The 21,203-nt window shown below is 44.6% G+C and overlaps 1 protein-coding gene across 1 annotated transcript; it reads left to right on the forward strand.

Moving 5' to 3' along the window:
* Positions 1 to 1,905: 1,905 nt before the first annotated feature.
* On the forward strand, positions 1,906 to 20,875 carry LOC311122677 (T-complex protein 1 subunit theta). Its single transcript, XM_084197014.1, has 14 exons — positions 1,906 to 2,082; positions 4,653 to 4,743; positions 5,808 to 5,887; positions 6,356 to 6,505; positions 7,419 to 7,599; positions 11,887 to 11,948; positions 12,502 to 12,639; positions 12,843 to 13,021; positions 13,332 to 13,398; positions 14,355 to 14,442; positions 14,591 to 14,778; positions 14,900 to 15,064; positions 15,352 to 15,471; positions 20,566 to 20,875. The coding sequence occupies exons 1-14, from the start codon at positions 2,023 to 2,025 to the stop codon at positions 20,635 to 20,637; spliced, it is 1,641 nt and encodes a 546-aa protein (XP_084053140.1). The 5' UTR covers positions 1,906 to 2,022; the 3' UTR covers positions 20,638 to 20,875.
* The last annotated feature ends 328 nt before the right edge of the window (positions 20,876 to 21,203 follow it).

A 21,203-nucleotide genomic window follows, 5' to 3' on the forward strand; every position in this document is an offset into this window, starting at 1 on the left:
CAGAGAATCCCCTCCTGGATCAAGAGCCTTGCTGGCTAATATTTGTTTTGTGCGTGCAGCAAAATGTGGGTAGCATTTCTTTGTTACTTGTATACTTGTATAGTTTAGGTCAGAGAGTGTATAAAAATGTTCGCAATGCGCTCGTTGGCATTTAGTTGGCATTCTCTATGGGAATTTACATGTACTTGTTAGCATTGCTAACCTTTGGATTACAGAGTATCAGTTGAGTTTGAAAACAATGCCCCCTTGTGTTCAGTTATGATGCCGAACTGCAGTCAGATCAAGACCCTGGTGAGGAAGACGAACACCCACTGAGATGTTTTCTGACAAGTTTGTGCAGAAATGTTTCCGTTGTGCAAACCCACAGTTTCATCAGTTGTCCTGGTGGCTGGCCACAGACGATCCCGCAGGTGAAGAAGCCAGATGTGGACGTCCTGGGCTGGCATGGTTACACGTGGTCTGCGGTAGTGAGACCGGTTGGACGTACTGCCAAATTCTCTAAAATGATGTTGGAGGCGGCTTATAGTAGAGAAATGAACATTCAATTATTTGGCTCTGGTAGACAAATTCAAACACCACTAATTTAGAAAAATAATAATAATTTGTTGATTTATTTCACATATTTCAGTCAGACATTCCAACCTGTCTCTTGCAGTCACGTTGCGCTTATGAAAATAAATACACTACCGGTCAAAGGTTTTAGAACACCTACTTTTTTGTTTTAGTTTTTTACTATTTTCTACATTGTAGAATAATAGTGAAGACATCAAAACTGTGAAATAACACATATGGAATCATGTAGTAACCAAAAAATTGTTAAACAAATCATATTATATTATATATTATATATATTTGAGATTCTTCAAATAGCCACCCTTTGCCTTGATGTGGTCCTCTGTAGCTCAGCTGATAGAGCACGGCGCTTGTAACGCCAAGGTAGTGGGTTCGACCCCGGGACCACCCATACACAAAAAATGTATGCACGCATGACTGTAAGTGCACGCTCTTGTCACCATCTGGGGGGGAAGGAGAAAAGTAGTTGAGTGTCATCCGCTTAGCAATGATAGGAGAGACCATGTGAGGATATGACAGAGCTGAGTGACTTGGGGTATAGAGAGAAGAGGAGAGGGCTCATTCTAATACTTCATTTCAGTTACACTGTTTACACACACCACAAATGTATTTATATACTGGATTCTTGACATAGCTCACTCTAATATATCTATTGCTGTACATACCATTCTTAGTATATCTTATGTAAATTCATCCGGTGTACATTTGCTCTTATCCAGAGCGACTTACAGTTAGTGAATACATTTCTTTTTTTTTACATCCCTGCTGGCCATTCCCTCCCCTACCCTGGACGACACTAGGCCAATTGTGCGCCGCCCATGAGTCTCCTGGTCGCGGCCAGCTGCGACAGAGCCTGGATTCGAACCAGGATCTCTAGTGGCACAGTTAGTGCCTTAGACCACTGCGCCACTCAGGAGGCGTATATATTGCATCTGGATTACTGTTACAGTGCTATTTTGGTTGTTAATTACATTCGTTCCTACCTTTCTTGATTAATAATTTGTGTACTTGATAGGAGCTAGCTAGCTGCACCCGCTATAACATCTGCTAAACTGTGAATGCGAACAATACACTTTGATCTGATTTTGATTCATTTGTACATTCATCCGTCCATCCATAGTTGGATTTTTTTTGTTGAAATTAGCTTACTGGAAAACGACAGATTGTGTCCATAAAACAATAGTTGTTAACATGTATGGACCGTCTGTATTAACAATGACAGTCAGAAAGAGCAGTGTGCCCCACCTATGTTGAGTTCACAGCAAACACTTTTATTTATTTATTTATTCGAAAACGCCTAATGTAATGTATGTCCTCTGCATCCCTCCGTAGTTGTGGACGCCTTTTTGACAGAGCTCCTCCCTTTCTCTCTTCTGGCTTTGTGCAACTGCCGAACCCCACGCTGCCGCCACCTTCTCTTGGATACAGGGGCTGCTAAACAACAGAAACATGGCTATGCACGTACCGAAAGCACCGGGCTTCGCCCAAATGTTGAAGGATGGCGCAAAGGTAAGACCGACAAAACGTTAAAAATAAACCCAAAATCTAAAGCAAAGAGTGGTACTGCGACTGGGCAAGGGGAAGCTCAGTCACGCACTGTGTCAAGTCATGTGGAGAGTTCTAGAAAGCCGCTTAGGCCGCAAAATATTTTTTTCCTCCCCGCCTTTTGCATCAAACCTCGATACCCGAGGCACTTTTCATCTCGCTTTGGAAATTGCTTAATGTCTCAGTTGAAATGTCGTGGAAAGTTTATTTTTCTATGTATGTAGTTGATGGGATAAAATGTGTTTACGCATTGCCAACATGTGGTTGGTTGCTATGATGTGCTAGCTAGCTAGCCTCAGCATCTTCACTGGCTAGTCAACGGCAATGATTTTCGGTAGCATAGTTAACGGTAGTCAACTAGCATCCCATGCGGACTATCTTTCATTCATTCATACAAAGATGAACTAACTAGATACTCGTCTGTCTTGTCGATATATTTAGATGACCACTAAAATCATTTAAAGAAAGTAGTCCGGATACTGTTGACGTTTTATCTGCAGCTATTAGATAGCTACAATTGTGTTTTTTTTTTGTCACTGCGTAGGTGTTAGCTACTGTAGTGACCTAAGATGAGGTTGTCACTTAAAGTTAGTTACAACCGCCACAAAGTCAAAATTGGCTATCCTAAAAATTCATGAAAACTAAAATGAGCTTTTTGTTCTTAATTTAAGTTTAGGCGTAATGTTAGCAGTGGGGTTAGGGTTAAAATATGATTTTGGGAGTGGTTTAGCTACAATTGACTTGCTCCCTTCGATGGTTAGCATCCTCAGCCAGCTAACGTTAATAGCCACCTTGCTAACGTTAAGGAATTTGATTAGTAGCTAGTTAGCCAGCTAGTTGCCAGAAGATACCGACCCTACAGTTACGCTGGCGTACACTGAGCTGCACTGGGTTCAGAACGCAATCATGGTTACGTTAAGACGCCAATGGAACTGTACTCCAAATTTGACCATTATCCACACTGGTACATCGACAATTGAAATACTGCTAGTTCTCCATGAAAACTGCCGTTTTCATCCTCATGCTATCTAGCAATAGCCAACCTTTTACATTTTTTGTCATTTAGCAGACGCTCTTATCCAGAGCGACTTACAGTTAGTGCATACATTATTTTTTAGATTTTTTCATACTGGCCCCCTGTGGGAAACGAACCCACAACCCTGGCGTTGCAAACACCATGCTCTACCAACTGAGCTACATCCCTGCCATTTTGGAATGGCAGTGTCAACCAATCAGCTCATCCCTTTGTTGTTCAACGTGTCTACTGCTAGTTAGCATGAGGACGAAAACATCAAGCATTTCAGCAGTGTGGATAAAGGCATAATTTGGAGTACAGTGGCATATCCCAGCAATGAGTTATGTTTTAATAATAATATGCCATTTAGCAGACGCTTTTATCCAAAGCGACTTGACTTACAGTCATGCGTGCATACATTTTTGTGTATGGGTGGTCCCGGGGATCGAACCCACTACCTTCCATCTAATCCAATAAATATGAACTCCAGGGCAGCTTGAGTTTAGGGTTGCAAAATTCCACCAACTTTCCCAGAATTCCCAGGTGTTACAGAAATCCTGGTTGGATGATTCCCAGATTCTCTGCTTATTCCCTTCTGATTTCAGGAAACTCCCAACCGGGATTTCAGGAACATTTTGGGAACGTTACCGAAAATATGCAACCCTGCGTTGAGTTCAAACAGTTAATCACGTGACCTTTTTAGTGATACTAAAATATAACCCATTGTTATTATCCTTGTTTAAAAGCATATGTGGCTATTAAAAGCACCAGTCAGTATTATTTACCTAGGAAGAGTTGGAAGCAGCAAGAATACAAATGTTTGTAATTCTCTAAATCACCAGTAGAGAGCGCCATATCATAAATATGGCGCTCTCTACTCCACGGTTTTCTGATCCATATCTTGCGCAGCCTCCACGGTGTCTTAATGTAACCATGATTTGCGTTCAGACCCCAGTGCAGCTCAGTGTAAACAAGTTTAAGGGCAGGGTTCGGTATCTTCTGGCAAACCAGCTAGCATCACAGATTAGCTTCGCCATTGGTCCGATTAGTGCGTAATAAGGCGTTGCCTCAAAGAGCCGCAGGTCTCACGCTCACATTTATGCGTCAACCGGTTTTATATGGATACAATAATGAACTAACATTAATCAGCAATGCTAAATTCAGATGTATCCATAGATTCCGTTTTTTTTGCCTCCGGTATTGTTCCATTAGGAAGTTAAATCTTCAATGGAAATAGTTAGCTAATATGCACAACTAGTACAAATGTTTGTTCTAAAAATCAAATCAAGTATTTCACTGTCCTTGCTTTGGAAATGTTATTTTCTGTACCCTTTATTTGTATCATGGCATAAGCATTTTACAATACATGTGTCATTTAGTAGATGCTGTTATCTAGAACCACTTACAGAAGTGAGCGCACAAATGTTTCATACTTTTTCTTACTGGGCATGGGAAATAATGTAAAAAAAAAAAAAGTGCTGACTGTACCGTTGTTTGTTTTTGCTTGGTCATCCCACAGCACTACTCTGGTCTGGAAGAGGCAGTGTTCAGGAACATTCAAGCCTGTAAGGAACTGGCCCAGACTACACGCACGGCCTACGGACCCAACGGTAAGACTCGGCTGTCTCTCTCCCTGTGTGTCTGTCTCTGCCTGGTTGCCTGTCAGTCTGTCTTTCTCTGTTATGTTAGACCACACACACAGCCTAACATGCTGACCACAGCGCTCACGTGGCGTGCGCAAAATACATTTACACGTCATTCAATAATTTCATCCAAACTGCTCTCGGCCGTCAACGATCGTCTGCGTGGCCAGGCGTTAAAATAGAACTTGGTTCTATTTTTGAGGCATGATGCTCTGCAAGTCCCGCCTCTCCCATCTCCTCATTGATTTTTAGGAGCATATACCCACGTGGGTGATTGAAAGATGAACTGAGGTCCACTCTCCAGTCCAGTAGGTGGTGGTAATGCTCCTTAAAGTTTGTTGCCAACCACCATATAAAGTCCAAAGAAGGAGAGATTACTAGAAACTAACTAGGTTCCCCCTTTCATCTGTGGATTAATTGTCGGAGTAGAGAACACACGATTTTGTTACTCAATGGGTTAGAAGGGGGGGGGGCTGTGTGCATTTTAGGTAAAATAAAAACCCAATGTTTAATTATATCCCAGGACGAATTAGCTAGCAACCGCTAGCTAAATGGCCATGAATGTTTCATGTGTTTCGACCCCAAATTAATATAGCTGGTTCAGAGTTTGTTTTGATATTTCAACCTGCTTGTCCTGATCGTGTCTGGTGTGGATGGACAAAATCAACATGCGCGCACGGACGTGCATTATTTTATATTACCTTTATTTAACTAGGCAAGTCAGTTAAGAACAAATTCTTATTTGCAATGACTGCCTGGCCTCACCCTCACCCGGACGACGCTGGGCCAATTGTGCGGCGCCCTATGGGACTTCCGATCACGGCTGGTTGTGATACAGCCCGGGATCAAACCAGGGTCTGTAGTGACTCCTCTAGCACTAAGATGCAGTGCCTTAGACCACTGCGCCACTCGGAAGCCCTTGTAAGGACCCAATGTATGACCTGTCTGTCTTCTCTCTTTGTCTGTCTGACTCTGTCTGTTAGTGTATACGTTGTCCTCAAACTGAGATTGTTTGTCTCTTTATTCTTCAGGCATGAACAAGATGGTGATCAACCACCTGGAGAAGCTGTTTGTGACTAACGATGCTGCTACCATCCTCAGAGAGCTCGAGGTGAGACACTCGTGCACACACATTCTAGAGCACACACATTCTAGAGCACACACATTCTAGAACACACACATTCTAGAACACACACACACCACATATACCAGAACACACACATTCTAGAACACACACACACACACTACCATCCTGAGAACTGGTGGTGAAACAGACAAGTCTGCTCACCCAGTAGTTCTAATGGACTGGAGTTTGATGAAGACCCCTGGAATGGTCATAATTACATTTACATTTTAGTCATTTAGCAGACGCTCTTATCCAGAGCGACTTACAGGAGCAATTAGGGTTAAGTGCCTTGCTCAAGGGCACATCGACAGATTTTTCACCTAGTCGGCTCGGGATTAGAACCAGCGACCTTTCAGTTACTGGCACAACGCTCTTAACCACTAAGCTACCTGCCGCCCCGTCATAAGGCTTCATAATGTAACCGTTCCCTGTGTGTGGTTGTTCTTCCTCCAGGTGCAGCACCCGGCAGCCAAGATGATCGTGATGGCGTCCCACATGCAGGAGCAGGAGGTGGGGGATGGGACCAACTTTGTCCTTGTGTTCGCTGGCGCTCTCCTGGAGCTGGCTGAGGAGCTTCTACGCATGGGGCTTTCTGTGTCCGAGGTACCCACACTAGCTATGTTTCATTACCATGTAAAGTTATTTTGTTGTTGACATTTAGAAAGTTAGCATAGAAAATAGATGTGACGATTGCCTGCGTCTCCATTTAACCATCTTGTGCCTTTTTATTTTATTTTTTATTTTTTAACAGCTGGATGTAATAACGTCACACCTAATAAAATATAAAATGTTTTAGTAAAAGCCTACAGTGTCGAATAAAAATGTAGTGGTTGAAGTATTTCCATTACCCATTTAGGCAAATTGCACATTACTACATTGTCGACAGCCTGTATGCCCTCCCAACTATCTGTTTCATGTCTCCGGTAGCCTGTGAAACCAGCATGGATGGAATGCAGTAATTGACTAATATTTGCCGTATTCTAATAATTCTCATGTGCCAACGTATCGTCACAGTCCGTTTCATGGTGAAGCTCTGAAATAATTGGATGTTCAAACTTTCCAGCCAACCAGAAAGGCAAGGCGAAGCAATTCAGGCATTCTTCAAAGTCAGGACAATCCTTGTCCTGCAGCGAAACATTTTGTGGGGGGGAAATAGATTTTGCAAGCAGTAGACATTTTTAGAATTAAATGTGGAGTGGAGCTTATAGTTTACTCGTTGACATCACGTGCCCATCATACCTTCAAAAGTATTCGGCAATCATTGTTTATCCGGGAAAAAAACACAGTTTCCGTCATTTGTCGCAAATAAAGAATGCTTGACAAAAGAAAAATCCACCCCCGGAATGTTCTCTTTTTGAACATGTCCTATCTGCCGTTTCCATTACAGATGTCGCAATGATTTGTAATTTTTTCGCTACCTTTTGTCAAATAAACCTGGAACCTGTAGGAACACGCACACTGTCCTGTATGTGGCAATGCAGATCTCTTACACACCCCGTGTGTCTGTCTCTCCTAGGTGATTGAGGGCTATGAGCTGGCGATGAAGAAGGCTCTGGAGATCCTCCCGGAGTGCGTGTGCGCGTCAGCCAAGAACCTTCACGATGTAGAGGAGGCCGCTGCTATGATCCGCCCGGCCGTCATGTCCAAACAGTACGGCAACGAAGACTTCCTCTCCAACCTCATCGCCCAGGCCTGCGGTAAGAGACGTGGACAGATTTTAAGAGCGAATTCATTTATTGATGACGATTTTTATTTATGAATAAATAAATAAAAATCTAGAGCAGAGGTGTTCAATGTTAGGCCCAAACACTTCTGGGGTTTCTTCGTCCTCTTTATAATTCAGACCTGGGACACCAGGTCAGTGCCGTTAACTGTCGATGTGCCCTTGAGCAAGGCACTTAACCCTAATTGCTCCTGTAAGTCGCTCTGGATAAGTGCGTCTGCTAAATGACTAAAATGTAAATGTAAACAAAACCCAGAAGTGTTTCTGCCCTCCAGAACCGGGATTGAACTACAGCCGTCAGTGTCGCTAGCTAGCGTGCTAACCTTAGCTAGCTAATGAAAGTTGTGTGAGCACCATTTCAGTTAATTTTTTTAGTCATTTAGCAGACGCTCTTATCCAGAGCGACTTACATTATCTTTTTATTTTTCATACTGGCCCACCGTGGGAATCGAACCCACAACCCTGGCGTTGCAAACGCCATGCTCTACCAACTGAGCTACATCCCCTGCCGGCCATTCCCTCCCCTACCCTGGACGACGCTGGGCCAATTGTGCGCCGCCCCATGGGTCTCCCGGTCGCGGCCGGCTACGACAGAGCCTGGATTCGAACCAGGATCTCTAGTGGCACAGCTAGCACTGCGATGCAGTGCCTTAGACCACTGCGCCACTCGAGAGTCAAGCAGGCATACTGTAGTTATTTCAGAAAGACTACCAGCCTACCTGTCGAGAGATGAGTCTCAGCTAAACTGTCCCTATACGACATGTTGACGTTTGTCTGACTCTTACCGTTTTGATATTTCCAGTGGTCAAAACCATTCATCTTTGGGGAGCGGGTGTTCTATAATGCAATCCATATCACTTTTATTTATATTATAGTCTTTTTTTTTTGTTGCACTCGCTTAAAAGGGTGACATTCAACACATTTTCCAGTGGATTATGGTGATAATTTGCTGGTAAAAAAAAAGGGGGGGGGGGGGGGTGCTAAAACATCAGTTTGTTATTTTAATGTGCTTCATGGCTCAGTCCGCCAGGTGAAGGCTCTGGCAAAAAGCTGCAGTCAGAGACGGAAGAGGAAGTGAGGCACTCGCTGTTTATTTTTTGGGGTTCAATTGAGGTTAATAAACTTAGTAGACCAGATCCAGCACCCCGTTAAAGGGACGCGTTTCTCGCCCTTGGCCTCTCCCCGGGTTCGTTAGGGAGTTGCAGCAATGAGACAATTGGATATCACGAAAATTGGGGAGGAAAAAAATGAAATGAATAAAAATCCATCGGACTCTGGGGGAAGTAGATAAAGGGCTTCAGTGAACATCTTCATTTATCCACTTTCTTTGCTGTAGCCAAAGATAAGTATGTGGACACCTGTTCGCCGAACATCTCATTCCAAAATCATGGGCCTCCGCTCTTCTGGGAAGGCTTTCCACTAGATGTTCGAACATTGCTGCGGGGACTTGCTTCCATTCAGCCACGAACATTAGTGAGGTCGGGCACGGATGTTGGGCGTTTTAAGTCTGGCTCGCGGTCGCCGTTCCAATTCATCCCAAAGGTGTTCAATGGGGTTGAGGTCAGGGCTCTGTGCAGGCCAGTCAAGTTCTTCCACACCGATCTCGACAAATCGTTTCTGTATGGACCTCGCTTTTTGCACGGGGGCATTGTAATGCTGAAACAGGAAAGGGCCTTCCCTAAACTGTTGCCACAAAGTTGGAAGCACAGTATCGTGTAGAATGTGATTGTATGCTGTAGCGTTAAGATTCCCCTTCACTGTAACTAAGGGGCCTGAACCATGAAAAACAGCCCCAGACCATTAATCCTCCTCCACCAAACTTTACAGTTGGCACTATGCATTCGGGCAGGTAGCGTTCTCCTGGCATCCGCCAAACCAAGATTTGTCCGTTGGACTGCCAGATGGTGAAGTGTGATTCATCACTCCAGAGAACGTGTTTCCACTGCTCCAGAGTCCAATGGCAGAGCGCTTTACACCACTCCAGTCAACGCTTGGCATTGTGCATGGTAATGTTAGGCTTGTGTGCGGCTGCTCGGCCTTGGAAACCCATTTCATGAAGCTCCCTACAAACAGTTCTTGTGCTGACGTTGCTTCCAGAGGCAGTTTGGAACTCGGTAGTGAATGTTGCAACCGAGGACAGACGATTTCTACACGCTTCAGCACTTGGCGGTCCAGTTCTGTGAGCTTGTTTTGCTGGCGGAGTGGTTGTTGCTCCTGGACGTTTCCACTTCACAATAACAGCACTTACAGTTGACCGGGGCAGCTCTAGCAGGGCAGAAATGTGACAAACTAACTTGTTGGAAAGATGGCATCCTATGACGGTGCCACATTGAAAGTCAGTACGGGCCGTTCTACTGCCAATGTTTGTCTGTGGAGATTTGCACGGCGGTGTGCTCGATTTTATAGCTCTTTAGCTCAGCTGGTAGAGCACGGCGCTTGTAACACCAAGGGTAGTGGGTTCGATCCCCGGGACCACCCATACACAAAACATTTATGCACGCATGACTGTAAGTTCCTCTCAGGTGATTCTTCTGAGTTGTAGAAGGCTTCCTCGATCGGTGTTCTGCGTTTCCAAGGAGATGGGATCTTAAATTCCCACCAGCGTGGCCTCCGACATTGCTCGTCCTAATATTTATATATTTCTTAATTCCATTCTTTTACTTTTAGATTTGTGTGAATTGTTAGATACTACTGCGCTGTTTGGAGCTAGGAACACAAGCATTTCGCTACACTCACAATAACCTCTGCTAAATATGTGTATGTGACCACAATCTGTGATGTTATAGATCTAGTGTGTTTCTCCTTACTGCCACAGTGAAAATACAGATCATTATGTTTATATTCCTTATTGCAGTCATCCTGCCCTTTCCTTATTATACAGTGAAACGTGTCAAGTTAAATTCAGTGTGTTCATGATTCACGGGGTACTTAAAGTACTTGAATTTGGCTCTCTGAAATTCAAGTACTGTAATACTTTTGAAAATCAGAAATGTTTTTCAAGTTTGGTACTTGAATTAAAATGAGAGGACAGAAAATGATATAATATGGTAAAAGTTTTTGATAAATACGATAAACGGCATTTTTCCACGCGTGTCGCTCTGTGGTTGCCAGGCAACTGATTCGGCTAAACGACGCATCGATGGCTAAAATGTCGGACAACTGTAGATTAAATCCTGTCTTTTGTGCGTATGGATAATTTCTGGGATCTTTTTATTTCAGCTCATGAAACATGGGACCAACACTATAGTTTTGTTCAGTGTAGTTTAACCTTCTTTTTTTTTTACCACTGCGTCACTGGACCCAACCAACACACACCATGTAAGGTGCAAAAAAATGACGCTTTTTCGTAGCTATTAAGTAGTAGATTCCCTAATGCCCCAAAAACTGTAGTAACGTGAATAGGGAATGTGTGTTCACCAGTAGGCGTGTCCCAAAACTCTGCTCATCACTACTGGGGCGGCAGGTAGCTTAGTGGGTAAGAGCGTTGTGCCAGTAACCGAAAGGTCGCTGGTTCTAATCCCCGAGCCGACTAGGTGAAAAATCTGTCTGTGCCCTTAAGCAAGGCACTTAACCCTAATGGCTCCTGTAAGTCGCTTTGGATAAGAGCGTCTGCTAAATGACTAAAAAAATTAAATAAAAATTACTACATAATCAGTACACGTATTGAAACACGTATTATTGAGTAGAACTTGTAAGGTAGTGATAAAAAATAACGTTATTCTTCATGAGGTTGTGGCGATATACTGCCAGCTGGTGGCGACTAGAAACAATTCCATAATCTGAACTATTAGAAATGTATGGTAAATATTAGTGCTTGAAAAAGTAGTTAAGTCCTTGAATTTGACTTGCTGTGGACGTGTGTTTGTAGAGATGCGAATATCAGGCACAGGTTTTTGTGCAGAGCATTTTCTTGCACTTTGCCCACAGGGCGGCGCATAATTAGCCCAGCGTCGTCCGGGTTTGGCCAGTATAGGCCGTCATTGAAAATAAGAATGTGTTCTTAACTGACTTGCCTAGTTAAATAAAGGTAAAATAAAAGAAATATTTTTTAAAAAATCGTGTTTCCGTGTTAATTTATTCCGGGCCCTAACCAATTGGCGTCACTGCAATTTTGGCTTTGATAGGAATTAAGAAAACAACAACAAGGATTTTGATGGCTATTAACGTTTCTAAGCACAAACCAATGTATCAAATAAATATATTGATGATGCTTTTTATCATTTTAAGGTAATTGATTTGTAATGGTGATGTGTTGTTCTAGTCTCCATCTTCCCAGAGTCTGGTAACTTCAGTGTGGACAACGTCAGAGTCTGCAAGATCCTGGTGAGTCTCCTCTACTGCTGCAGCACTCTTCTCTACGTGGGCTGCTAGCCAAACCTGTCTGCCCGTGTGTTGCTTTTGTCAATCTGTGTGTATATCACATCAGCAGTGTTTTATTTTGAAAAGCAAGCCTTTTCTTTTTGCTTCGGTAGAATGATCAGGGACGTGCAGGGACGTGCGAAAATACATTAGTGCAACACATTCAGCAGAACATTTGGCTAGCAGCCACAAGTAAATGTTTTTTTTGTTGTTGTTTTTTTTGCGAAAAAGATGAATGGCCATCGTGTTTTGCTTGAAGTTAATCGCGCATTTTACCGGAGAAAAGTAGGCCACTGAGAAAAGTAGCTAGACGTCAGTCGGAGAGCTGTCTGCTGACAGAATGACCGTTGGTGAATTCTCAGTGGAGTTTAGAAGTGCAACTGAAGCACACCATTTTAGTCTGATGCTGAGCGGAAATTACAATGGCATTTTTAGATGTGCGTTTACAAAACACAGCAAGATATTTCTTTATGCGTTTTATCTGCGTTAATGCGACCACTGGTGTGTGTGTGTGCAGGGCTGTGGGCTGACTTCGTCCTCAGTGCTCCATGGGATGGTGTTCAAGAAGGAGACTGAGGGAGATGTCACGTCAATCAAAGACGCCAAGATCGCAGTCTTCTCCTGCCCCTTCGACTGCATGGTCACAGAAACCAAGGTGGGACGGAAATAAATGTTACCCCTCTCTCTCTCTCTAGCGCTCGCTCTCCCTCCCCCTCGAGCGCGCGCTCTCTCTCTAGCGCTCGCTCTCCCTCCCCAGGGTACATTGTTGATAAATAATGCGGAGGAGCTTCTTAACTTCAGTAAGGGAGAGGAGGATATGATGTTGACCTGCTCTCCCCTCCCCTCCCTCCTCCGTAGGGTACAGTGTTGATAAATAATGCGGAGGAGCTCCTTAACTTCAGTAAGGGGGAGGAGGATATGATGGAAGCGCAGGTGAAAGCCATCGCTGAGGCTGGCGCCAACGTGGTGGTGACCGGTGGCAAAGTGGCAGACATGGCACTGCACTACGCCAACAAGTACCAGCTCATGGTCGTCAGGTAGGGGAGCGATGGACGCAGACCGACAGACACGCATGCACTTACTCACTCGTACCCATTTTTTTTATTTCAGACCACTTCATTCCTAAAAAAAAAAAAAAAAAACATTCTAAGACCATCTGCTATAGTTCCTTTGTCAGTTGAGATTAACTCGATCGTGAGGATTTTAGACGAGCGGTTACATGGGGTATCTGGTAGGTCTTATCGGGGGGTGTTCGGGAACCACTGATCTAAATATACTAGAAGCAGAAGCTGTTGGTCCTTTTTTAGAACCCAGTCTCTGTGTTGTTACTAACGCTGTCTCCCGCAGGCTGAACTCTAAATGGGACCTGAGGAGGCTGTGTAAGACTGTGGGAGCTGTGGCCCTGCCTAGACTGGTGAGTTCCCCCTGACGGACAGGGTGGCGGTACGGGTCTACCGGTATTCTCGTACCCAATCGCGTTTGGTATGGGGACCTCGGTTAGGTCCTCACTGTGAACCTGAATGAGTACATCAAAATTAAAACATTTTTACAAACTAAAACCATTATGTCTATAGGTTATGCATGTGCTGCATTAATGCATTGCTTCCTGAGTAAATCTCACCTAAAAAAAAAACATCATTTTGGGCTATACTGTTAAAACAACTAGAGACCGTTGTAATCAAAATTCTAATCTTAACTGGCACATTTTTAAACTTAACTGGCACATTTTTAAACTTAACTGGCACATTTTTAAACTTAACTGGCACATTTTTTAACTTAACTGGCACATTTTTTAACTTAACTGGCACATTTTTTTATTTAACTGGCACATTTTTAAACAATCATTTTTGTGAGGTGCAGCCAGAAACTACACTGAACAAAAATATATAAACGTGCAACAATTTCAAAAAGATTTTACTGAGTTAAAGTTCATATAAGGAAATCAGTCAATTGAAATATATTCATTAGGCCCGACTCGATGGATTTCACGTGACTGGGAATACAGATATGCATCTGTATTTATGCATAATATGTACATGTAGGTAAGGGTGAAGTGACTATGCACAGATAATGAACAGCGAGTAGCAGCAGTGTGCAAAAAAAATCACCAGAACTGAGCTTTTCAGTTTACATTTTTTAAATTAATTTTTAAATCAACCCAGGATTTGGTCAAACGCAGTTTAATACATGGACAAAATGATCCTCTTTCCCTAAAAGCACGACGGTCATGACTTTCTTAACGCGGAGGTTAACTTGGCCCCAGACGATCCATCTGAGTTTCAGTAAACCCTGTACGTGTAAAAATAAATTCATGTAAGTTGTGCTTCTTCAAGTCAAACTGAAACGGACCTTTTCCTCCTCCTTCCCCAGACCCCTCCCACTCCAGAGGAGATGGGCCATTGTGACAGTGTCTACCTGGACGAGGTGGGGGACACTCAGGTGGTGGTCTTCAAACACGGTGAGAACACTAAACGTTCCCAACTAAACACTCTTTTTTTTTTTTAAAGCTTTTATTTTCTGTGAGATTAGGAAACCATGGACACACGGTCTGCAAATGGCGCCATCTCCATAATCATTCTCTTTCCATTCTCTCCTCGTCGTCCCAGAGAAAGAAGACGGTGCCATCTCCACCCTGGTGATCAGAGGATCCACCGACAACCGGATGGATGACATAGAGAGGGCCATCGACGACGGGGTCAACACCTTCAAGGTTCTGGTCAGAGACAAGAGACTGGTGCCAGGGGCCGGCGCTACAGAAATAGAATTGGCTAGACAGATCACTTCATACGGAGAGGTACGTAAAACGAATGTGCACATTTAGTCGTTTTTAAAAAAACACACCAACTAGTACGACTGTGTCCAGTTCTGGAGCAGGATGCCATTAACAAGTTCGCCTGCCCCCCCCCCCCCCTTAGACATGTCCGGGTCTGGAGCAGTACGCCATTAAGAAGTTTGCGGAGGCGTTCGAGGCGGTGCCCAGAGCGTTGGCAGAGAACTCTGGCATCAAGGGAAACGAGCTCATCTCCAAACTGTACGCCGTACACCATGAGGGCAACAAGAACATGGGCTTCGACATCGAGGTGAGGGAGAGGGAGAGTGAGAGGGAGAGGGAGGGAGGGAGAGTGAGAGAGTGATCCTATTGGATTTCAATGTTGTCTTCCTTTTTACACGAGAAGGTGCGCTTGGTTTAGTTTGCCCAGTGGGCCAGGTTGGCAGAGGTTTTTCCAAAGAAGCTCTACCGGCAACTCGGGCAAATTTTAAACCCAGTGCACCTGAACACAATGACTTTCTGTTGATTTCAATGTGTGTGTTTTTTTAATTGTTACGTACAAAGCTGAAGGGTTGTGGGTAATGTGTGTGTTCACAGGGAGAGGGTGCTGCTCTGAAGGACATGCTTGAGGCTGGGATCCTGGAGCCTTTCCTGGTCAAACACTGGGGCATCAAACTAGCTACCAACGCTGCCATCACCGTGCTCCGAGTGGACCAGGTACACACACACACACACACACACTGGGGCATCAAACTAGCTACCAACGCTGCTATCACCGTGCTCCGAGTGGACCAGGTACACACACACACACACTGGGGCATCAAACTAGCTACCAACGCTGATATCACCGTGCTCCGAGTGGACCAGGTACACACACACACACACACACACTGGGGCATCAAACTAGCTACCAACGCTGCTATCACCGTGCTCCGAGTGGACCAGGTACACACACACACACACACACACTGGGGCATCAAACTAGCTACCAACGCTGCTATCACCGTGCTCCGAGTGGACCAGGTACACACACACACACACACACACTGGGGCATCAAACTAGCTACCAACGCTGCTATCACCGTGCTCCGAGTGGACCAGGTACACACACACACACACACACTGGGGCATCAAACTAGCTACCAACGCTGCTATCACCGTGCTCCGAGTGGACCAGGTACACACACACACACACACACTGGGGCATCAAACTAGCTACCAACGCTGCTATCACCGTGCTCCGAGTGGACCAGGTACACACACACACACACTGGGGCATCAAACTAGCTACCAACGCTGCTATCTAGGGATGTAACGATTCACCGATGCGCGTCGGTCGCCGGTTCAAATGTTTCAGATACTTTAATTGGGTGCGTCGGTCCGCGGGACTCACAACGACCCAAATATAGCATGCATCGGTAGAAAAATCGATTTCAAAAGCTAAGAATCGCCGTTTTTTTTGTTGCATATTACTTTGTAGCTTTCAAAATACTGACGCGTCCTGTTTTTTTTTCTTTGCCTGCAGAACAACCTCGAAATATCGGCGTAGTCAAATTAGTAAAATGGCTTGTGCAATATTCGGCTTTAGTTAAGTGACAACCCAATGTAATTTGCTAGGTTATTGTTATCTATTGCGCTGTTGAAAGTGTTTTCACTGGGATAAAAGTACGCCAACGGAGACGACTCACCTGGCTGTAGCCTTACCTGGTGATCGGGGCTTATAATAATGTTATTTTGATTGTTCAGGTTCACCATCGGCAATAGTTTTGCCATCCAGTACCTCTATACCAGGCGGTGTCAGAGGAAGGCCCCAAAAAATTGTCAAAGACTCCAGCCACCCTAGTCATAGACTGTTCTCTCTGCTACCACACGGCAAGAGGTACCGGAGCGCCAAGTCTAGGTCCAAAAGGCTTCTCAACAGCTTCTACCCCCAAGCCATAAGACTCCTGAACAGCTAATCAAATGGCTACCCGGACTATTTGCATTGACCCCCCCTTTGTTTTTACACTGCTGCTACTCTGTTTATTATCTATGCATAGTCACTTTACCCCTACCTACATGTACAAATTACCTCGACTAACCTGTACCCCCCCCACATTGACTCGGTACCGGTACCCCCTGTATATAGCCTCGGTACTGTTATTTTAGCTTTTACTTTAGTTTATTTCGTAAATATTTTTCTTAACTCTATTTTCTTAACTGCTTGTAAGTAAGTATTTCACGTTAAGGTCTAAACCTGTTGTATTCGGCTCATGTGACACATAAAATGTGTCATGTATATGGTAATTCTTAGATATTCAGGGTAAAGTTGATAATTTCATAACGAGGATGGAGATCACTTTTTTTGAGCCCCACTGCATGTTCCAAGCAGAGAAGGTCTAAACAAATAGATTTTGAGACGGGGGGGGTGAAATCCAAAGTTGCGCTATATTCATTGGCTATGTCATAGCAAATATTTTACAACTAAATATTGATACATTACTTGCTCAAACGTGTTTAATCTGCAAAATTGAGTGGGTAATTTCAGATTGGGGGGGGGGGGTCAAAGTATACATAAATACAGTCTGGTAGTGAGGTGGTTGATTCTCCCTTGCATGATGCAGCTCTGGTGTCTACTTACGCCATAGACATCATTTACATGTGTCGGTTCATGGGCTCCACCAGCAGGACATAAAAAAAAAAAAATTTGAATGTGTTAATGCGACAAATGTTAGTGCATCGGATCACATTGAACCGAATCCCATCGACTCGTTCCTCTAACCAAACTGTCTTTTCAAACTAAACGTGTAGTTCCGATATCGTATCAGAGCCCATGTATCTAGATACTGTATCAACATTTCTTTACGTTTTTACGTTTTCGTCATTTAGCAGACGTTCTTATCCAGAGCGACTTACAAATTGGTGCATTCACCTTACGATAGGCAGTGGGACAACCACTTTACAATATATATATTTATTTTTTTGGGGGGTGGGGTAAGGGGGGGGTAGAAGGATTACTTTATCCTATCCCAGGTATTCCTTTAAAGAGGTGGGGTTTTCAAGTGTCTCTTTTGAAAGGGAAACGTGCACGTCCCTACTGCGATCACCGTGCTCCGAGTGGACCAGGTACACACGCAATAATCTTCTCGTTGCAGGTCAGCCGGAGTAAACATTTTTTTTCCTCAGGTTTTTTTTAAATTGCTATATTCACTTAATTCTCATCAGCAAAGATGGATGCTAAAATGTTTGTTCATCATTTGTTTGTGCGTTTTGGGGGGGTCTGTGTGTGTGTGGGTAGATTATCATGGCTAAGCCAGCGGGGGGGCCCCGGGCTCCTAAACAGCAAGGCCACTGGGACAAGGATGAGGGAGAAGAGCCTGAACACTTTGATACACACCACTAACCTGTCCTTCCTGGACAGGACAGAATACACACTACACTGACAGGTGCTGCTGGAGCTGGGAACGGACCCGTCTGTGTGTGATGGGGGAAACTGCACGGCACGCAAACACTCACTGTGTGTGATGGGGGGGGAAACTGCACGGCACGCAAACACTCACTGTGTGTGATGGGGGGGGAAACTGCACGGCACGCAAACACTCACTGTGTGTGTGTGATGGGAAAATGGCAAGGAAACACTCACTCACTCACAGGGTGTCTGCGGTTCCTTAGTCTTAAAGACATTTATCTGATTTTAAAGGTCACGTCTTAATGTCTTAAGTTCGGTTTTTGAAGGTCGGAGGTGACGGAGATGACTACAGTGTTTCCTGTGTATTGAGTCGCAAAACAATGTCACATCAAATAATACTGTAGGCCACTTTCAAGATGTTGGAGAGCCGTCCGACCACATGTTGGAGAGCTGTCCGACCACATGTTGGAGAGCCGTCCGACCACATGTTGGAGAGCCATCCGACCACATGTTGGAGAGCCGTCCGACCACATGTTGGAGAGCCGTCCGACCACATGTTGGAGAGCCGTCCGACCACATGTTGGAGAGCCGTCCGACCACATGTTGGAGAGCCATCCGACCACATGTTGGAGAGCCGTCCGACCACATGTTGGAGAGCCGTCCGACCACATGTTGGAGAGCCGTCCGACCACATGTTCTGATAAACATAATACCTCCAGGAGAGCAGCTGGGTATGTGAACTTTTGTTCGCGCCCTACTCCTGGGGTTTATTATGGTTCCCCATTAGTTCCTGCCAAGGCAGCAGCTACTCTTCCTGGGGTTTATTATGGATCCCCATTAGTTCCTGCCAAGGCAGCGGCTACTCTTCCTGGGGTTTATTATGGATCCCCATTAGTTCCTGCCAAGGCAGCGGCTACTCTTCCTGGGGTTTATTATGGATCCCCATTAGTTCCTGCCAAGGCAGCAGCTACTCTTCCTGGGGTTTATTATGGATCCCCATTAGTTCCTGCCAAGGCAGCAGCTACTCTTCCTGGGGTTTATTATGGAGCCCCATTAGTTCCTGCCAAGGCAGCAGCTACTCTTCCTGGGGTTTATTATGGAGCCCCATTAGTTCCTGCCAAGGCAGCAGCTACTCTTCCTGGGGTTTATTATGGAGCCCCATTAGTTCCTGCCAAGGCAGCAGCTACTCTTCCTGGGGTTTATTATGGATCCCCATTAGTTCCTGCCAAGGCAGCAGCTACTCTTCCTGGGGTTTATTATGGATCCCCATTAGTTCCTGCTAAGGCAGCGGCTACTCTTCCTGGGGTTTATTATGGATCCCCATTTAGTTCCTGCCAAGGCAGCAGCTACTCTTCCTGGGGTTTATTATGGATCCCCATTAGTTCCTGCCAAGGCAGCAGCTACTCTTCCTGGGGTTTATTATGGATCCCCATTAGTTCCTGCCAAGGCAGCGGCTACTCTTCCTGGGGTTTATTATGGATCCCCATTTTAGTTCCTGCCAAGGCAGCAGCTACTCTTCCTGGGGTTTATTATGGATCCCCATTTAGTTCCTGCCAAGGCAGCAGCTACTCTTCCTGGGGTTTATTATGGATCCCCATTTTAGTTCCTGCCAAGGCAGCAGCTACTCTTCCTGGGGTTTATTATGGATCCCCATTAGTTCCTGCCAAGGCAGCAGCTACTCTTCCTGGGGTTTATTATGGATCCCCATTAGTTCCTGCCAAGGCAGCAGCTACTCTTCCTGGGGTTTATTATGGATCCCCATTTAGTTCCTGCCAAGGCAGCAGCTACTCTTCCTGGGGTTTATTATGGATCCCCATTAGTTCCTGCCAAGGCAGCAGCTACTCTTCCTGGGGTTTATTATGGATCCCCATTTAGTTCCTGCCAAGGCAGCAGCTACTCTTCCTGGGGTTTAGTTCCTGCCAAGGCAGCAGCTACTCTTCCTGGGGTTTATTATGGATCCCCATAGCACTTACATTACATATAAAACAGTACATCATAACATTATTACACCACATATTTACAATACAAAATGTATAAAATACCACCATACAACAATATTGTAATGTAGAGTGGGTGTGCTTGCTTGTGTGTGTGTGTGTGTGTGTGTGTACCGGTGTGTGTCTTCACAGTCCCCGCTGGATTCACTGCCTGCGTTTTTTGACATGCTATGTATGTAGTTGTGTGTTTTAGAACAGTGGTATAGATGTGGTTGTTTTTACTCCTCGTGTTTTTGACTGAAGCTAACCACTGGTATCCCGGGAGTGAAACATCCAGATTTAACTAATAATAGTTGTGTGTGTGTGTGTGTGTGTGTGTGCTGGCACAGTGTGTGGATGCATGCTGCTTGCTCACAGGAAGCCAGGTCAACAACAATGTTCAGAATGGTTGCTAGTGGACTGACTGACTGACTGTGTGTTCCTCAGATCATCATGGCCAAACCGGCAGGGGGACCCAAAGCCCCAACAGGCAAGAAGGACTGGGACGAAGAGGACTGAACATGACCTCTATAACCTTTGACCTTTTGACCACCTAACCCCCCCGCCCCCATCACCCCTATGACCCCCCCTCTCCACCCTGGTTTTTTTTCTGTTTATTTAAAGCCCAAAACGTTGGAGTATTGGTATTGTGTAGGTGCCACCATCCTGCATTGTTGCTGTACCGTGAATGGATTGGTGATGGCACTGTATTGCTTTTTATGTTCTCCTCCCAAATAAAAGGCACTTCATTTCCTGATTTATTGTATTATTTATTTATTTATAATCATTTATAGTTCCAAAGCAGCTGTTATCCTAATATCAAATATTTTCTAACAAATATTTTCTGGGTAACAACTAAGTACTTTACTGTGTGTGGGGGGGAAAACACCTGCTTCTTAGCTAAATGTAATTTCTCAAGCAATTTTTTTTGCTAGGACTGTCAGTGGTCTGAGTGGGCGGGGGGAAATGGGGAAACGAGCTCTTATTGGCAGAGGTTTGGAATGTTCTTTATTGGTTCATTAACTAATTTAGTTAATAGACCAATGAGATCACCAGGCAGGCCAAAACGCCATCCCACCAAAACA

Source organism: Coregonus lavaretus, assembly GCF_964263955.1.
Source record: "Coregonus lavaretus genome assembly, contig: HAP1_SCAFFOLD_2006, whole genome shotgun sequence".
Lineage (NCBI taxonomy): Eukaryota > Metazoa > Chordata > Actinopteri > Salmoniformes > Salmonidae > Coregonus > Coregonus lavaretus.

Bases quoted from the DNA above. Each gene is read 5' to 3' on its own strand.
- LOC311122677 (XM_084197014.1), top strand. From the start codon at position 2,023: ATGGCTATGCACGTACCGAAAGCACCGGGCTTCGCCCAAATGTTGAAG. The intron at 11,949-12,501 runs GTGAGTCTCCTC...GTGTGTGTGCAG, and splicing joins TCAGAGTCTGCAAGATCCTG to GGCTGTGGGCTGACTTCGTC. The intron at 14,443-14,590 runs GTGAGAACACTA...TCGTCGTCCCAG, and splicing joins GGTGGTGGTCTTCAAACACG to AGAAAGAAGACGGTGCCATC.